Here is a 20,742-nt window from a genome sequence, read left to right as displayed (position 1 = left end):
ATCACCACAACAGATCAATTACTATAGTTGTTGTGTTACCATAGCAACTGTAGAATCACCATAACAGATCAATTACTATAGTTGTTGTGTTACCATAGTAACTGTAGAATCACCACAACAGATCAATTACTATAGTTGTTGTGTTACCATAGTAACTGTAGAATCACCATAACAGATCAATTACTATAGTTGTTGTGTTACCATAGCAACTGTAGAATCACCACAACAGATCAATTACTATAGTTATTGTGTTACCATGGCAAATGTAGAGTCGCCACAACAGATCAATTACTATAGGTGTTGTGTTACCATAGTAACTGTAGAATCACCACAACAGATCAATTACTATAGGTGTTGTGTTACCATAGTAACTGTAGAATCACCATAACAGATCAATTACTATAGTTGTGTTACCATAGCAACCGTAGAATCACCACAACAGATCAATTACTATAGGTGTTGTGTTACCATAGTAACTGTAGAATCACCATAACAGATCAATTACTATAGTTGTGTTACCATAGCAACTGTAGAATCACCACAACAGATCAATTACTATAGGTGTTGTGTTACCATAGTAACTGTAGAATCACCACAACAGATCAATTACTATAGGTGTTGTGTTACCATAGTAACTGTAGAATCACCATAACAGATCAATTACTATAGTTGTGTTACCATAGCAACCGTAGAATCACCACAACAGATCAATTACTATAGGTGTTGTGTTACCATAGTAACTGTAGAATCACCATAACAGATCAATTACTATAGTTGTGTTACCATAGCAACTGAAGAATCACCTCAACATATTAATTTAAGGACTTTACTATGGTATGGTTCAAAAACACTACAGTAATTACTATAAATTACTACAGTATTTTTTCAATGTTTTCTCTGCTCATTAACATACAGATATTTACATTTACATTTAGTCATTTAGCAGACGCTTTTATCCAAAGCGACTTACAAATGAGGACAAGGAAGCAATTCACACAACTATAAGAGCAGCAGTGAACAAGTGCTATAGACAAGTTTCAGATATTTCTTGGAAGTCAATTTTGTCTCGTTTCTAGTCCAAATATCTACAGATGCTTAAATCAAGAAGCATTTTCCAGACAAGCAAAACATGTTGCCTTGTTTTCAGAAATGAGTCAAAATTAAGTGATTTTTATTTCTTACACAAGATAAATAATCTGCCAATGGGGCAAACAAAATGACATTGCTGTTTCCTTTTGATTTAAGATTATTTTGTTTACACCACTGGACGAGAAACAAGACAGAAACGGTAAGAAAAGCATTATGACAACCTTTTAAATCCCTTTCAGCTTCTATTTTTTCCTGTTGTTTATGCAATATCTTAATCATCTTTTAATTATTTATTATTATAATTGCTGTTATCATTTAGTCTTTTTCTTGTCTTAAATGTTTGTTTCTTGTTATTACTCTTGTGAGTGATAACTGTTCTTCTATAAGTTTTGGTGATTAAAAGTGAGCGCATTAATTTTTTAGGTTTATTTTTTATTATTATCATCGCTGTTATCGTTTATTAGTCTTTTTTCTTGTTTTTTTACTCTTGTAAGAGATATTGATTTCATCTCCCTGTTCTTGTATATAAGTTCTGGCGATGAAAAAAGCAAACCCATTCATTCATTTTGTTTATTTTCTGTTTATTATTATCGCTGTTGTCATTTAGTCTTTTTCCTGTATTTAATTATCACTCTTGTAAGAGATATAACGGTGTTTAACCTTTCTGTTTTTGTAGCTATAAGTTTTGGCAAAAAAGATGATCGTGAACGCGCGCGCGCACACAGAGGTGGAGAAACCGCGCGCTCCCGACTACTGCCCGGTTACAGCGTGGCGCGCGCCTGAAAACCGCACTCGTGTAGGGGCGGATCGAGGTTTTTTTTGACACAAGCAGCCTCAGAGTAATTACGCATTTGTCCAGGATCGGTGCCGATTTTAAGTGTCCTTTATCTCCTCCAGCAGACCCATCTTGAAAATCTGCGCTTTGTACGCGAGGTTTGACGCGCGGAATAAACGCCGGGCGCTGCGCTGCTTTTGTGTGGATGTAAATGATGCTGCGTGCCCGGTAAACGCGGCGTGTCCGTACGCGCCGATGACAATAGACGAACGCGCACGGTAAAGAAGAGAAAGCGAACGGGAAGAACAGTGATCATGTCTCTGAGCAGGAGCATCGAGCTCGAGCACTTTGACGAGCGGGACCGGCACCGATCGAAGCGTACGGCGGGCGCGAGCGGTGCGGGCGGCGCGGGCTCCCAGCAGGGCTCCCGGGCGAGCAGTCTGGTGCCCAGCCCCGCACACAGCGCCAACTGCAGCTTCTACCGCACCCGCACGCTCCAGGCACTCAGCTCCGAGAAGAGGGCCAAGAAGGTTCGGTTCTACCGGAATGGAGACCGCTATTTCAAGGGACTGGTGTACGCGGTGTCCAGCGACCGCTTCAGGTCCATGGACGCGCTGCTGGCTGAGCTGACGCGCGCGCTCGCCGACAACCTGCACCTGCCGCAAGGTGTGCGCAACATCTACACCGCGGACGGCGCCAAGAAGATCAGCAGTCTGGAGGAGCTCGCCGAAGGTCAGACTACTGCACTTACAGTGATTATTACAGTATTATAACACGTGAATGACAACCAGACAGCGCTGTAAGAGGATGTGTATGTAGCAGACATACAAAAGTTAGTCAGTGATACAGAACGTGCATTCATTCATTCATTCGGCTTGGTCTCTGGTTTATCAGAGGTCGCCACAGCGGAATGAATCGCCAACAGAACGTACATAAAGAAAATGAAATAAAACGGATGCCTTGAGTAGCATATGGAACTTCCCAAGAAGAATTATCGAATTTAAAGCATTATCACGTGTATCATAGTCAGTTTTACAATTAAAAATAATAATAATGCATTTATCTAAGTTAATTATTTAGTAGAATGGATGAAAAGTCAGACTCCATCAGTGCTGCGGCGATCAGCGGACAGAAACAAAGGTACAAAAGCTGTCAATGGGCGGTACCTTTACAAAAGATCCACTCAAAGGGTCCATATCAAAACACTGAAGGTACATATTAGCAGCTAACAGTACAGACGTGTGATTCTTGAAATGTGTAGGTGTAACATACCCCAGGGGTACCCCAGTGAGTGACTGACCGCTTTTGTGCCGTTGTTTCTGAGTGTTGATCGGTTGGAGCAGGAGAGCCCTCCTCTAACGGTCAGCTCGGGGTTCACTCTAAATGCTGCAGTTTTAAACCAACCGTTTGGTTCAAATATACATAAAGGTAACCGTTGGGGTTACACGTGTAATTCAAATTCAACTGACCGTTGAGTGATTTTTTCAGTTAAATTTAAACATTTGTTTTAAACAAACGGTTGGGTATAAAACAACCCAGCGTATTAATAGTGTAAAATAATATGCTACATTATTTAGAGTGTAATTTTTAAAATAATAAATTACATTCTTTTACAGTTTTTGCACTGAGAGGTTACATTTAAACATAGTTTAATAATGTTTAATGACTAAATGTAAATGTAATAGTTTATAAAGCTATAAAATGAAAGTCTCAGTTTGGTGTGGAGTTATCATAATAATATTATGTATTATTGTTTCATTAAAGCAGACTGCCTGATTACAATACAGTAATGATGCAGGATTATTACAATTCAAATTAAAAATTTAACTCAGAAGTTGGATTTGTCCATATTTGACCCAAAATTGAATTGAAACAACCCTGTGTATTTTTAGAATTTACTTCATTTGTTACACTTATTACATACATATTAAAAGTTACCAACACATTTCTGTTTTTATACTCAAAAAATGCTGGGTTGTTTTAACCCAGTTTGAGCCCATATTAGGTTGAGTAAATCTTCTTCAGATTATTTTAATTGACACTTTGTGTAATTTAGACCCATAGTTGGATTGAAACAACGCAGCATTTTTGAACTTACTTCATTTGTTACATACTCATAATACAAGTGAAGTAGGGTATCACCTACAGATTTATACTAAAAAAATGCTGGGTTGTTTTAACCCAAGCAATGTTAGGTCAAATTTGGATAAACCCAACACCTTAGTTAATTTTGTTAGTTAAATTTAAATTACACATTTAAACACAATGGTTGGCTTTGTCCATATTTGACATAACATTGGCTTAAAACAACCCAGCATTTTTTAAACAATGTACTATTTAAAACAGTATACAACATTATTTAGAATGTATATTATTTAAAACAATAAGACATTATTATACAGCTTTTTGCACAGAGAGATTCAATTTAAACACACTAAAAATGATTCGTTGGATTTACTCAACTATTTGAAGGTAAATGCCAGCAAACACTTTATACTTTATTTTTATACAAACAGATTAAGTTGAACATTACTACATTCACTTTAAAACATGCTGGCTTCCACACAATATCTTCATGTTGTCCCAACACAAATCGATTATGTTAATGTGATTGTTTTAACTAATTTAACATAAAACAATTAAGTTGCCCCAAAACCCCTCAATAATTGTGTTGTTTCCGCTTAATTTAAATAAGTATTTTGACAAGTAGCAAAAAATATTTTTGAGTGTTTAATTTGTTTAAATTCAGCCCGTATAAATTGTTTGCAACCACTTCCTCTTAAAAAAGCTGAAAAAAGTTTTCGGTCGATGATATGACTCTTTTAATACACTCTAAAAATGCTGGGTTATTTCAACCCAAAATGGGTTAAATATACACTCACAAAAACTTTGAGTTAAATTTGTAAATTTAATTAAAAACTTTAACCCAGCAGTTTTTTCCATAGTTGACCCAAGATTGGATTAAAAGTGTAGAATGCACATTAAAGGAATTAAAGGAGAAGAGCATTTACCTCAGAAATGAAATAATTGTAAATTATAGCTTGATAAAGCAGTCTTTAATTTAAGTTAGCTTGATAGTTTTTACAAATTTAAGTGGATTGAACATAAAACAATAAGCTACCCCAAAAAAACGTAAGAATTGTGTTGTTTCAACTCATTTTAAATAAGTGGTTTGAACAAGCAGCACAAGTCATTACATTCTTAATTATTATTGGTGGCATCACAGTGGCTCAGTAGTTAGGACTGTGGCCTCACAGCAAGAAAGTCGCTGATTTGAGTCCCAGCTGGGTCAGTTGGTGTTTCTGTGTGGAGTTTGCATGTACTCCCCGTGTTGGTGTGGGTTTCCTCCGGGTGCTTCGGTTTCCCCCACAGTCCACACACATGCGCTATAGGGGAATTGATCAACTAAACTGGCCATAGTGTGTGTGTGTGTGTGTGTGTGTGTGTGAGTGAATGAGTGTGTTTGGGTGTTTCCCACTGCTGGGTTGCGGCTGGAAGGGCATCCGCTGCATAAAACATATGCTGGAATAGTTGCCGGTTCATTCCGCTGTGGCGACCTTTGAGGAATAAAAGTACTAAGCTGAAGGAAAATGAATGAATGAATGAATTATTATTGGCTGATGATTTTGTTTATACTCTACTTTTTGTTTATACTTTACATATACTATACATTTCTGAGAAATGTGTCCTGGACAACCATAACATGACCAGAGCATTATACAACACAATAAAAAGAGGATAGAGAATATATTTTAAATAAAATTAACAAAAAATACCCAAGTGTAACAGCACCCTACCTTAGCCTATAGTTTATATCAAACTCAAGTTAGCATCTCTGTTGGATAATATAACAGCAGTCGGTTCGATTTGCACATCAAAACCCTTAATCGTCTCACTTAAAATGCTGATGTTAAATGTGTGTATCATCAGAAACACTCTTCCCAAAAGCTTCCTCTGAGGAAAGTCAGGCAGGAGCAGCTGCTGCACTTTGAGTCTTTGTCTGCTGTTCTTAAAGCAGTTGATCACTGAGACAGTATAGTACTGCAGTATACACTACATTAGGCTGATTACTGCTCCACGGCTTTATATTGACCAGTTTAAACCAGTTAATGACCAGCTGAAGATGCATTTCAGCACTCAAGCTCATCAAGAATGCACACAGATCACACAAGGGAATGTTATGTACAGTTAATTATGTGCATATGAGAGCATTTTGTGGAAGAATAAAAATCTTATGGGTACTAGTTTACATAATTTGCATCAATATATTTATATACCTGTGTTAAAAATGACTAAACTTTAAATCCTTTGTGCTTCTTGTTCAAAGTACTTATTCAAAATGAGCTGGATCAACACAATTCTTGAGTTTTTTTGTGACAACTTAATTGTTTTATGTTCAATCCACTTAAATTTGCAAAAACAATTAGGTTAACTTGATTCATTTAATGTGGGCGGAATCACCTCATCCAGCACCAGTGTGCAGCGTCCACCATATTACACCACAACACACACCAGCTGATCCTGGGGAGGAGACCAAGAGGAGAGATGAAGCCAGTTATGGTATGGGGACAGTTAGGAGGCCATGATGGACAGAGGCCAGTGGGAAGATTTGGCCAGGATGCCAAGGTTAAACCCCTTCTCTTTTACCAAGGACATCCTGGGATTATTAACAACCACAGAGAGCCAGGAGCTCGGTTTAACGTCTCATCTGAAAGACGGCACTCACTGAGCAGTATAGAGTCCCCTTCACTGTATTGGGGTGTTAGGACCCGCACAGACTACAGGTTGAGCACCCCCTGCTGGCCTTACTAACACCACTTCCAGCAGCAACCTAGCTTTCCCATGTGGTCTCTAATCCAATTTGTGTTGGCACAGCATGAATGACCCTGCATTTTGCACAGTGTATACTCTTGTTATATAATAGTATAATAAATATACAGTGTCATAATTTAGCAACATTACAAATTATATAGTATAATAATTATATTCTATTATATAGTATAACATTACAAATTATATAGTATAATAATTATATTCTATTATATAGTATAACATTACAAATTATATAGTATAATTATATAGCAACATTAAGACAAATTAAATGTATTCACACACACACACACACACACACACACACACAATTAATACAATTAAGCACAGAATTTACCCCAAAAAATAAAAACATAAAAATGCGCACTAAAATAACAGTCATGAAATTCGCATTCACCCTGAAATGTGTGCCAAACACATTATGATGATTATTATTATTTTATTTGGTATTTAGTAACTATTTTGAATGAACTTTGTCTATGTAAGTACCATTAAGTTTTATAAAAGCTCCTGAGCGTCACGGTGGCGCAGTAGGTAGCACAATCGCCTCACAGCAAGAAGGTTGCTGGTTCGAGTCCCAGCTGGGTCAGTTGGTGTTTCTGTGTGGAGTTTGCATGTTCTCCCCGTGTTGGCGTGGGTTTCCTCCAGGTGCTCCGGTTTCAACAAACACTTGCGCTATAGGGGAATTGATCAACTAAATTGGCCGTAGTGTGAGTGTGAAGGAGTGTGTATGGGTGTTTCCCAGTGATGGATTGCAGCTGGAAGGGCATCCGCTGCGTAAAACATATGCTGGATAATTTGGCGGTTCATTCCACTGTGGTGACCCCTGATTAATAAAGAGACTAAGCTGAAAAGAAAATGAATGAATGAATAATAAACCTGATATAATAAAATATAATATTATATGACAGAATATAACATAATATATAACAATGCAATGTTTATAGCTCACGTTAAGCCACAAAATGTTATAAAGAAGAATTATTTTGTGGAAAACGGTGATCCTATTGCTACTATTTTATATATTTAATATATTTTCAGTATATTTATAGGCTCTTTTTGTATGCACAACTCTTCTATTTGCTTTGAAAATAATAACCCTTTGTGGACAACTGTCATGTAAGTGCATGAAAATATAAATGGTGCTTGTGACTAAATGTGTGTGTGTCAGCAGTGTGTGAATATCTCCAGCCTCTAATGTTAAAGATGAATGAATTGTGTTTATTATAATATGTACGTTATATATGTACGTGTCATCAGAGGAGGAAAGCCCCGCCCACTAGTGCCCATCTCATTAGCATAAACAGCAGCCCTGAGTGAGAAGCAGCCATCTGTCCATTAGCCATTAGAGTGTTTGAGCTGCTGAAGATAATGTCAGCTAACTGATATTGTGCTCTGCATAAAATGTGAGTGACTTTAATGAGAATGGCCAGAGTGAGTCTGAGTGATTGTGTGTGTGTGTGTGTGTGTGTGTGTGTTCAGTGAAGTGTGTTAAAGCATGTCTGCTGAATGAATGAATGAATGTAAAAGTGAAGTGACGTTCAGGTCTGATTGATCTGAAGCTCATCTAATGCCGGCACGAGATCAATATTATCAAGCCCTACAGCTCCTGTTCACTTAACGGCGGATAATCTGCATGATCTGCTGATGTGTGCTGATCTGGAGTCAGTTCAGGACAACAGAAAGCACTGACCTCAGATTCTGAGTGGAAAATAATAGAGTACGGCCTTCTTTGTTTTGTTGTGTTTCTTTTATATTTTACACAATCAACAACTGATTAAAGTTATAACACACGCACACACACACACACACACACACACTCGCACACACACACACACACACACACACACACACACACACACTCGCGCACACACACACACACACTGTTCATCATAAATGAGTCGAATCTCTCTTTGACATGAATATTTTCTACAGGATGCTTTACAGTAATGTATTAGTGCATGATATACATTAGATTAGTCAAAGACAAAACTAATGATCAACTAATCTAACAAAACCTAAAGGGCAAAAGTTATCCACCCACATTAATGTGCTGGGGGAAAAACACTTTAATAAACAGGAAATATCTAAAGTTTATGTTGCTGCATGTGTTCATTTAAATGTCCTGAATATTCATACAATTACACCAGGGTGATATATTGTTACCACAGAATAAACTGTCAACCGTAATAGATTTGATCATATATTATATACAAGATATGCCTACAGAAGAACCAGGCTTTACAGTCGGCATGAAGCAGAAGTTAAGATTGTCCTTTTTTCCTGATTCATGACATACATCCAACTGAAGCGGTCCAGAACTGAGAAAAATGTAGGCAGGGCATCGTCTATTGGGAACTGGATTGTGATTGGATGGTTATTGGGACTGATAGCTTTGCCCTAAATCACTGAGAGACCAACCCTAAACGACTGATAGCCCCACCCTAAACGACTGATAGCCCCACTCTAAACGACTGATAGCCCCACCCTAAACGACTGATAGCCCCACTCTAAACGACTGATAGCCCCACCCTAAACGACTGATAGCCCCACCCTAAACGACTGATAGCCCCACTCTAAACGACTGATAGCCCCACCCTAAACGACTGATAGCCCCACCCTAAACGACTGATAGCCCCACCCTAAATGACTGATAGCCCCACCCTAAAGGACAGATAGCCCCACCCTAAATTACTTATAGGTCTGTGCCAAATGACTGGTAGCTCTGCCCTAAAGGAATGATAGCTCCGCCTCAAATTACTGATAAGTTCATCCCAAATGACTGGTAGCTTCGCCCTAAAGAACTAATAACCCCAACCTAAAGTACTGATAGCTCTGCTGCAAATGACTGGTAGCTTCACCCTAAATGACTGATAGGTCCATTCCAAATTACTGGTAGCTCCTCCTTAAATGACTGATAGCCCCGCCCTAAATCACAGATAGCCCCACCCTAAATGATTAATAGCCCCACCCTACATGACCGATAGCTCCACCCAAAATGACTGACAGGTCCATCCAAAATGACTGGTAGCTCCTAATAACTAATAAGCCCGCCCTAAATGACTGATAGCTCCACCCAAAATGACTGATAGATCTGTCCCAAATGACTGATAGCCCCACTCTAAATCACTAATAGCCCCACCCACACTTAATGACTGATAGCCCCGCCCTAAATGACGTATAGCTCCACCCCAAATGACTGATAAGTCTCTCCCAAATGACTGGTAGCTCCGCCCTAAAGGACTGATAGCCACACCTAAAAGACTGATAGCCTCGCCCTAAAGGACTGATAGCTCCGTCTCAAACGACTGATAGCCCCACCCTAAAGGACTGATAGCTCTGCCTCAAATGACTGATAGCTCCGCCCTAAAGAACTGATAGCCCCACCCTAAAGGACTGATAGCTCTGCCTCAAATGACTGATAGCCCCACCCTAAAGGACTGATAGCCCCGCCTTAAATGACTGATAGCCCTACTCTAAAAGATTGATATCCCTGCCCCTAAAAGACTGATAGCTCCGCCCTAAAGGCATTCCATGTGACCAGAAGTGAAGAAAGTCATTTTGAGGGCAGGATCTTCAGGTATTTGATAAAAGATTCTGAGGGCAGATTAATTGTTAGTAAATAATGAAGTGCACAGATACACATCGTTTAAAATAAACACTGCTACATACATCAGAAGAATTGTAGAAATAAGAAATAAAAACAAGAAGAGTACATTTTAATTTCATGGTGGCTTAAAATGGGACAATTATCTAAAGTCTTTGGTCATTTTTGAGTGTGATGCTAATGGTCTAATCCGATTCAATGATCTATGCTAAGCTAAGCTAACAGTACTTCCGCCAAACCCAATGATCATCTGAATGGATTGAATAATGGTCAAACTCAGCTGTTTAACTCTAGAGGAGCTGTGAAATGGTCCTATTTCCCAAAAGAAGTGTGTTTCTTTAAGCACCAGCATGTGTTTGAGGATCAGCTGATGTGTTTGCTAAACATCTGGAGCCTCTGACCTGGAGTAACCTCACGGTAAATCAGCAGAAACGCAGATTACTGATGTGCCGTGAGCTCCTGGATTACAGCATTACAGGTCAGATGTGTTCGCACCTAACGCACATTGATCTGACGTGACCCCTGAGGTCGTTGCCATGGCGACGGGGTCAACCATACGCATGGATGAACCTGCTATTTCTCAATCTCAGCTTCAGCATTTTCAATAGGATAAAGACTACGGTTGAATGGTTTGAAATTTTCGCTGATCTAGAAGCATGCAGCCGTCATAGCAACCACATATTAATTAGGGATCATCTTAATTACCATATAGCCGTTTTTATGTTGACTACAAACAGGGTTTCCAAAATGATGGTCACAATTTATTTTTAAGGTACAATTGTTGCTCCTAATAAACCGTTAACTGTGACTTTAGACTCAATAAACTTAATTCACTGTTTATTAATTGTTATTGAGGCAGTAGTTGTGTTGGATTAGGGATCATGTTGATTATGGGCCGGCACGATGGCACAGTGGGTAGCACGATCGCCCCCCTGCAAGAAGGTCACTGGTTCAAGCCCCGGCTGGGTCAGTTGGTGTTTCTGTGTGGAGTTTGCATGTTCTCCCTGTGTTGGTGTGGGTTTCCTCCAGGTGCTCCGGTTTCCCCCAAAGTCCAAAACATGCGCTATAGGGGAATTGATCATCTAAATTGGCCGTAGTGTCTAAGTGTGTGTGTGTGAATGAGTGTGTATGGGTGTTTCCCAGTGATGGAAGGGCATCCGCTGCATAAAACATATACTGGATAAGTTGGCAGTTCATTGCACTGTGGTGACCCCTGAATAGAGCTGAAAAGAGAATGAATGTTATTATGTGCTTTATAAGTATCAGAGACGAGTTAGATGAGAGAATTGGTCCGGATTACCAAAACTGTGATGAATAATTTAACACAGTTCACTTTTCAATAATTAATATCAAATTAAGGCACACAATCATTAAACTAAAGTGTTACCAAAATTGTAATCAAAAATTGAACATCGTTTGTAAACTTTTAAATAATTAATGAGAATTGAAGCGAAGAATCATGTGAAATTAATTCTCAAAAAAAGTGAAGGAAGAATAAATTATTTAAAATAGAACAAAGTTAAACTAGACTATTCATAACACATAAGATTCAATAAAAGATAACACATATATTTAAAAATAATACTCTAAAACATGTATTTTACACTCAAATAAAAAAGGTAATATCAGAATATTAAAATCACAATTAAATGAAAGAAAATAAAAATATGAAATTTAAATCATTTTAAAACAAATCAAGAAAAAGTAAAATTATGAAAAATATTCTTAAAAACTCACTCAAAAGATTAAACATTAGAATTATCCTCTATTTTATTAAAATATTTCATATTCATTTTTTACATTGGAAAACATTGAATGTGAATTCTTTAAATAATTTAAGTGTTTAACTAATTACAGTATATGCAATTATATATATATATACAATTTATTTACAAATATTCATATTTATGTTTCTCAGATTGAGGAATTTCTCACAGTATTTCCTCTAATATTTGTTCTTCTGGAGAAAGTCTTATTTGTTTTATTTCAGCTAGAATAAAAGCAGTTTTTAATAGTTTTAAACTCATTTTAAGGTCAATATTATTAGCCCCCTTCAGCAATATTAGTGTTGGATTGTCTCCAGAATAAACCACTGTTATACAATGACTTGCCTAATTACCCTAACTTTACCCTAATTACCCTAGTTAAGCATTTAAATGTCACTTATGTGTCTAATATATGTCTAATAAGTTAAATATGTGCTGTCATCATGGTGCAAATAAATCAGTTATTAGAGATGAGTTATTAACACTATTATGATTAGAGATGTGCTGAAAAAATCTCTCCATTAAACAGAAAATGAATTGAAATTCTGTATATATAGATTAAAAACGTGTCTGATTCTCTACTTTCTTCCCTCGCAGGTGAGAGTTATGTGTGCGCCTCCAACGAGCCCTACAGGAAAGTGGACTACACTAAGAACGTGAACCCTAACTGGGGCTCCAGGATGGCAGGGGCGGGGCCTGTGGTGGCGGCGGGGCCTGTGGGCGGAGCCGTGCGTCCGACAGTTCAGCGTATCGCGGGGGAATCGCGGGAGTCTAAAGACTATATCAAACCCAAGCTGGTGACGGTGATCCGCAGCGGCGTGAAGCCCAGGAAGGCGGTGCGGATCCTGCTTAATAAGAAGACGGCGCATTCCTTTGAGCAGGTGCTCGCAGACATCACCGAGGCCATCAAGCTGGATTCAGGAGTGGTGAAGCGGCTCTACACGCTCGACGGCAAACAGGTAAATCACACAGCACTAGAGTCCATCATATGAAGCTGCTTTTTGACAATAACTGTCAGCTCCACCTTTTGAACAGACATGAACATGATGTGTTCAGCCTAAATGAATGTCAATCTTCAATGCTGTGGTCCATAATATAGCAGCACTGTTATGTTTGGATTATTAATAATCACAATAATACAGTGTTAAAATACAATAGCGGGACATTCTACCAGAAACCTACATTTTCACGTATAAAAAAGGCCTGACAGGACCTGACTTAAGCTTGTCGTCCTCAAAAAGTCCTATAAAATTAAGCAATTCATCGATAGACACGTCCTTGAGCACTGTCAGCTTCTCCTCAGTGAGATGTTGTCACTTCCAAGTCATAGTCTTAAAGGTGTACACAGTCATTCATTTTCCTTCAGCTTATTCCTTTTATTAATCAGGGGTCGCCACGGCGGAATGAACCCTCAACTTATACAGCATATGTTTTTACGCAGCGGATGCCCTTCCAGCTGCAACCCAGTACTGGGAAACATCCATACACACTCATTCACACTCATACACTACGGACAAATTTAGCCTACCCAATCCCCCTATAGCGCATGTGTTTGGACTGTGGGGGAAACTGGAGCACACAGAGGAAACCCACACCAACACGGGGAGAACATGCAAACTCCACACAGAAACACCAACTGACCCAGTCGAGGCTCAAACCAGTGAGGCGATTGTGCTGTACTGCACACATTTTATGTTGAATTTAATGCAAATGTGAGAGGACTGACAGAAACACGGGGACAATTGTAATTTTACTTGTATTATATACTGTATGTGTATTTATTTGTGGTATTTATTTATAATTTGATGTTTTTAATCAGTCGATGTGAATGATAACAACTTAAACTTGCTATTTCTCAAGTATTTGTCCTAAATAACAGGATTTAGCATAACGTAACTATTAAATCTGTAGGTTGATTTGGGCTGAGGACATGGACAATGACAGGGTCTGTACAGTGTTCAGTGTTTTTAATAAAGAACAAAAATCTGAGAACCAAATGAGTGACATACTCCTCTACAGAACAGCTCACAGAAATCAACCATCAGCCCATTTTAGGCCCTTCTGGGATGAAGCACTTTTTATTGGCTGCATTATGGTTTCATTTCAGGGACAGATAATGTAGGGTTCTGGTACAATGTCCCTAATGTTTATATATATATATATATATATATATATATATATTATATACAGCTGAAGTCAGAATTATTAGCCCCCCTTTGCATTTTTTTTTCTTTGTTAAATATTCACCAGATGATGTTTCTCAGATGGAGGGATTTCTCACAGTATTTCCTCTAATATTTGTTCTTCTGGAGAAAGTCTTATTTGTTTTATTTCAGCTAGAATAAAAGCAGTTTTTAATAGTTTTAAACTCATTTTAAGCTCAATATTATTAGCCCCTTCAGCAATATTAGTGTTGGATTGTCTCCAGAATAAACCACTGTTATACAATGACTTGCCTAATTACCCTAACTTTACCCTAATTACCCTAGTGAAGCCTTTAAATGTCACTTTAAGCTGAATACTAGTGTCTTGAAGAATATCTAGTCTAATATTATGAGCTGTCATCATGGCGAAGAGAAATATGAGTTGTTAAAACTATTATTAAATCTGCTCTCTGTTAATGGGGGAGAATATAACAGGAGGGTAAATTATTCTGACGTCAACGGTGTATCTTTACTGTCACCTTTGATGAGTTCATTGTGTCCACTGCACACACTCAGCATCATCTGTTAACAGCACGCACGCACACACACACACACACACACACACACACACACACACGCACACACACACACACACAGAGGCAGTGAATGGAGCATGTGGTGGTCAGTGTGTGTGTGTGTGTGTGTGATTGACAGCTGCTGGTCAGAGACTCTGAATAAACACTGAATAATGAATGAGCTGTAAGAGCGTCTGCAGCTGCAGAATCACAGTAATGCGGCTCTCCCAGAACACACACACACACCCATGCTAAATTACTGCTGTCAGACGCTAATAGTGTGTGTGTGTGTGTGTGTGTGTGTGTGTGTGTGTGTGTGTGTGTGAGAAAGACTCCACCTTCTCCTGCCAGTTCAGACAGTTTGTGTGTGTGTGTGTGTTTGTGTTTTTGTGTATGTATTGTGTGTGTGTGATTTTTGCCTCATTTTTTCAGTTCAGCCAATGTGTGTGTGAAAGAGAGAGAGAGAGTGTGTGTGTGTGTATTGAGTGTGTGTGTGTGTGTGTATGTTTTGTGTTTGTGTGTATTGAGTGTGTGTGTGTGTGTGTGTTTCTGCCACCTCCTTTCAGTTCAGTTCAGTTCAGCCAGTGTGTGTGTGTTTGTGTGGGTGTGTGAGTGTGTGTGTGAGAGAGAGAGAGAAACTCCACCTCATCCTTCCAGTTCATACAGTTTGTGATCATCTCAGTCAGTGTGTGTGTGTGTTTGTGTGTATTGAGTGTGTGTGTGTGTATGTTTTGTGTTTTGTGTTTGTGTGTGTGTGTTTTGTGTTTGTGTGTATTGAGTGTGTGTGTGTGTGATTCTGCCACCTCCTTTCAGTTCAGTTCAGCCAGTGTGTGTGTGTTTGTTTGGGTGTGTGAGTGTGTGTGAGAGAGAGAAACTCCACCTCATCCTTCCAGTTCAGACAGTTTGTGATCAGTTCAGTCAGTCAGTGTGTGTGTGTGTGTGTGTGTGTGTTTTGTGTTTGTGTGTATTGAGTGTGTGTGTGTGATTCTGCCACCTCCTTTCAGTTTAGTTCAGCCAGTGTGTGTGTCTGTGTGTGTGTATGTAACTCTGCCTCCACCTGTCAGTTTAGTCTTTGTGTGTGTATTGAGTGTGTGACTGCCTCACCCTGTAAGTTCTGCCAGTGTGTGTGTGAGTGTGTGTGTGTGTATGTGTCTCTGCCTCCTCCTGTAAGTTCTGCCAGTGTGTGTGTGTGTGTGAGACTCTGCCTCCTCCTGTAAGTTCTGCCAGTGTGTGTGTGTGTGTGTGTGTGTGTGTGTGTGTGTGTGTGTGTGTGTATGTGTCTCTGCCTCCTCCTGTAAGTTCTGCCAGTGTGTGTGTCTGTGTGTGTGGGTGTGTGTGTGTGACTGCCTCCTCCTGTAAGTTCTGCCAGTGTGTGTGTGTGTGTGTGTGTGTGCGTGTGTGTGTTCTTCATCAGTATGCGCTCTGCTTCTCACTGCAGACACACACAGGGTGTTCCTCCAGCTCAGGAACAGTGGGTTCATCAGTTTCCCCCATCAGCTGCTGAAGTATACTCAATAACAGGACACACCGCATGTGCTCTTGATCCATTCACACTCAGACACTCAGACACACTCATTCCTCCTGTATTAATCTGCCGTTGACTCTGTCTCAATCTATTCCTCCTGATCAATAAAGCTCAGTACTAGTCAACACTAGTAAGTGAAGTTAAAGTGAAGTCTCTGACTAATGAGTGTGTATTAATCCGTCTGCGAGCGAACGCTGAGCGAACATGTTAAATGCTGTAATTACGTCGTCATGGCGACCTGAATCTGATCGCCATGACAGCTGAACAAAGAGTCGTCATGGCGACCGTGAGCACTTCTGTAAAGAGCGAAGTTAATTTCTGCATCGCTTTGCACACACAGATCTGCTGCGTCAGCCTCAATATCACTGATGTCCTGTCAGATATCAGTCGCCAGAGATGCACACGTGTGTGTTATCAGCATGTCTGATTCATTTAGTGTTATTTACATATTGTTTGACTGTTGATTTATTATTATTTAGTTCCAGTTTTGCTCTTTTTTTGGCCATTTTTCTAAATAATATATCCATTTTCAATTCACTTTTCAGTCATTTTAGTGTTTCAGCTTTAATATTTACAATGTTCATCATGTTTATTTATTTTTACTTATTTTTATTAGAGAATACAACATTGCATGAAGCACAATATAGTGTAACAGGTTTTGTTTTACATGTTAGACCATTAATTTCTGTCTACCAAAATGGTTGTAAATACATGTACAGAACAGAAAGCCTCCTTAGGACATATAAAAGAACAAGATAATTTTTTATACAACAATTATAATAATAATATATATAATAATTATAACAATTATAATATATATATATATATATATATATATATTAATTATAACAATTACAATAATATATATATATATATAATAATTATAACAATTATAATAATGATATATATAAACATATATTAATTATAACAATTATAATATATATATATAAATATATTAATTATAACAATTATAATAATAATATATATAAATATATTAATTATAACAATTACAATAATATATATATATATATATAATAATTATAACAATTATAATATATATATATATATATATATATTAATTATAACAATTACAATAATATATATATATAAATATATTAATTATAACAATTATAATAATGATATATATAAACATATATTAATTATAACAATTATAATATATATATATAAATATATTAATTATAACAATTATAATAATAATATATATAAATATAATAATTATAACAATTATAATAATGATATATATAAATATAATAATTATAACAATTATAATAATAATATATATAAATATAATAATTATAACAATTATAATAATAATATATATAAATATAATAATTATAACAATTATAATAATAATAATATATATAAATATATTAATTCTAACAATTATAATAATAATATATATAAATATAATAATTATAACAATTATAATAATGATATATATATAAACATATATTAATTATACCAATTATAATAATAATATATATAAATATATTAATTATAACAATTATAATAATAATATATATAAATATAATAATTATAACAATTATAATAATAATAATATATATAAATATAATAATTATAACAATTATAATAATAATATATATAAATATAATAATTATAACAATTATAATAATAATAATATATATAAATATAATAATTATAACAATTATAATAATAATATATATAAATATAATAATTATAACAATTATAATAATAATAATATATATAAATATAATAATTATAACAATTATAATAATAATAATATATATAAATATATTAATTATAACAATTATAATAATAATATATATAAATATAATAATTATAACAATTATAATAATAATAATATATATAAATATAATAATTATAACAATTATAATAATAATATATATAAATATAATAATTCTAACAATTATAATAATAATAATATATATAAATATAATAATTATAACAATTATAATAATAATATATATAAATATAATAATTATAACAATTATAATAATAATATATATAAATATAATAATTATAACAATTATAATAATAATAATATATATAAATATAATAATTCTAACAATTATAATAATAATAATATATATAAATATAATAATTATAACAATTATAATAATAATATATATAAATATAATAATTCTAACAATTATAATAATAATATATATAAATATAATAATTCTAACAATTATAATAATATATATAAAAATAAAAATTAAGAAAAAAGAAATTAAAGATAAAGTGAAGAAAGGCAGAAAAAGGTGTCCTTGTTCTCTGATAGTTCGCAGAGTTCAGTATGGCTCATTATTGAAGAATTAGAGGCATGACAGGAGACCTTTTTTATGTTATTTGTTCCATTTGATACAGTTCCCACAGTTTTTGAGTCCAAGCCTTAAATGATGGAGGTCATGATGTTTATTTACATGCATTTTTTATTTCTCTTTGCTATTTGGGCTTATTGGAACCTAGTTAGAATAAAAAGCTTAGGATCATCTGTTGATATGATGCACATTTAGAGATAAATGATGGACTCGTGGTCTAAATTGACATAAAACACTGTTTCCTGACTGTTTTTTAATGCATATATAACATAGATTATTATTATTTTGATCATGTTTTGACTATCAGAGTGTAAAAACTAAATTTGTTTCCCATTTTGGACAGTTAAAAATAGTGTTTGGGACATTTGATATGCTGCAGAACAGTTGCAGGATGACACTGAATGTCTGAAACGAAATATGAAACATTTACAGTATTTTAAACAGCCACTTAAGAGCTCAAATGTGCTGCACACGTACATGGTCAATGCTCCAGGAGGATAAAGCTGCTGTATGTGAGTTTTTGACTCTTCTAAAGCATAAACACCATCATATGTGTGGAGATATTTAGAAACATGCTCAGTGAACATTCTTGTTTATCTGCAAAACAATGCTGAAGTCAGATATTCTGCTTTGAACGTGTGTGTTACGTGTAGGCATGGGAAAATAACACGTTTCAACAAGGTATATGCAGGAATCCTGTTTAAGACCTTTTAAAGACCTGCTCAGAATATTTGGAAACCTTGTCGCCACTTCAACTTCTAATCAGTATCAAACCTTTAACTTAATAAACAGTTGTTAATGAACAAGTGTAGTTAAATAAATCAATGGAGCACAACGTGCAACAGAACTCTACGGTGGCCAGGAAGTGCACAACAACATTACAAAGTGTGAGACACTTTTACAAAGCTCGAGACAAATTTACATTTTAAAAAACACTTTCACCTCTCATAAGACACCATTACAGAGGAAAAACTATTTACCAAGGACCAAACACATTTACATTTCAGAAAAAATTTACAGAGCTTGGCCAGACGCACTGCGGCCCAAACCAGTCACGTGGATCGAGCAGCCGTTGTTAATATTAGGAGGAAAATAAATATATTTAGGCTTTTTTTGAGTCAAACACTTTGAACAACGCTTGAACCAAAATTTAAGACCTCATAAAAACACAATGAAGACTTTTTAATACCTTTTAAGGCCTTAATTTTCTCATTGATTTATCCACCTTTAATACTATTTAAGACCCCGCAGACACCCTGTTCAAGGTATACAGCGATTTGGAAAAGTCAAGGTTTTAAAACCACTGAAGTTCTCTGTTATCCGTTCCTAATGTATATTTTTCATCTGTTTTTGGTTTTTTTACATGTTTTTCACAACTATTTTATTTCGTTTTTAGAGCAACAGTAAATCCAGCAGAAAAGGCACCTCCACATCAAAAGCTACTGATCCAAACTATTTTAAATGTTTATTCAAATAAATGACACAGTGTTCAATGGGGGTTCAAATTATATAGTGTTCAATGTTTACCCAGACATTTATGGGTGCTTTCATACCAAGACTATCGTTTCAGAACCTGGTGTGTTTCCCCAGTTAGCGCGGTTCGTTTGGCATATGTGAATCCAGCAATCGTGTTCAGATCCATGCCATAACAACACCTGAATGAGGTGGTCTCGGCTCGATTAAAACAAACTCTAGTGTGTGAAGGAACTCAAATGTGAAAGTGAAAGCATGCTGAAAATATTACTGTGCTGTTTATCAGTTGGGCGATGCGCCTCACTGCAAGAAGGTCGCTGGTTTGAGTCCCGGCTGGGTCAGTTGGTGTTTCTGTGTGGAGTTTGCATGTTCTCCCTGTGTTGGTGTGGGTTTCCTCCGGGTGCTCCGGTTTCCCCCACAGTCCAAACACATGCGCTATAGAGGAACTGATCAACTAAACTGGTCATTTAATATTCGTGTACACTAAAAATTAGTGCTGGGCAAAAATGAAGCATGATTAATCGCATCCAAAATAAAAGTTTATGACATAATGTACATGTGTGTGTGTGCTGTGTGTTGGTGCTGTGTGTGTGTGCTGTGTGTGGGTGCTGTG

The 20,742-nt window shown here is 36.2% G+C and overlaps 1 protein-coding gene across 1 annotated transcript in view; it reads left to right on the top strand.

Moving 5' to 3' along the window:
* The first annotated feature begins 1,880 nt into the window (after positions 1-1,880).
* Positions 1,881-20,742, top strand: part of LOC130217671 (serine/threonine-protein kinase DCLK2-like) — a 36,047-nt gene continuing 17,185 nt past the window's right edge. Inside the window, exons 1-2 of the mRNA XM_056449829.1 lie at positions 1,881-2,596; positions 12,665-13,026. Of these exons, the coding sequence (XP_056305804.1) occupies positions 2,179-2,596; positions 12,665-13,026 (780 nt within the window). The 5' untranslated portion in view covers positions 1,881-2,178. The remainder of the gene's footprint in view (positions 2,597-12,664; positions 13,027-20,742) is intronic.

This window comes from Danio aesculapii, chromosome 23 (assembly GCF_903798145.1).
Source record: "Danio aesculapii chromosome 23, fDanAes4.1, whole genome shotgun sequence".
In the NCBI taxonomy this organism is placed as follows: domain Eukaryota; kingdom Metazoa; phylum Chordata; class Actinopteri; order Cypriniformes; family Danionidae; genus Danio; species Danio aesculapii.
Note: the sequence above shows the minus strand (reverse complement) of the source record. Positions and strands in the feature narration are given on the sequence as shown.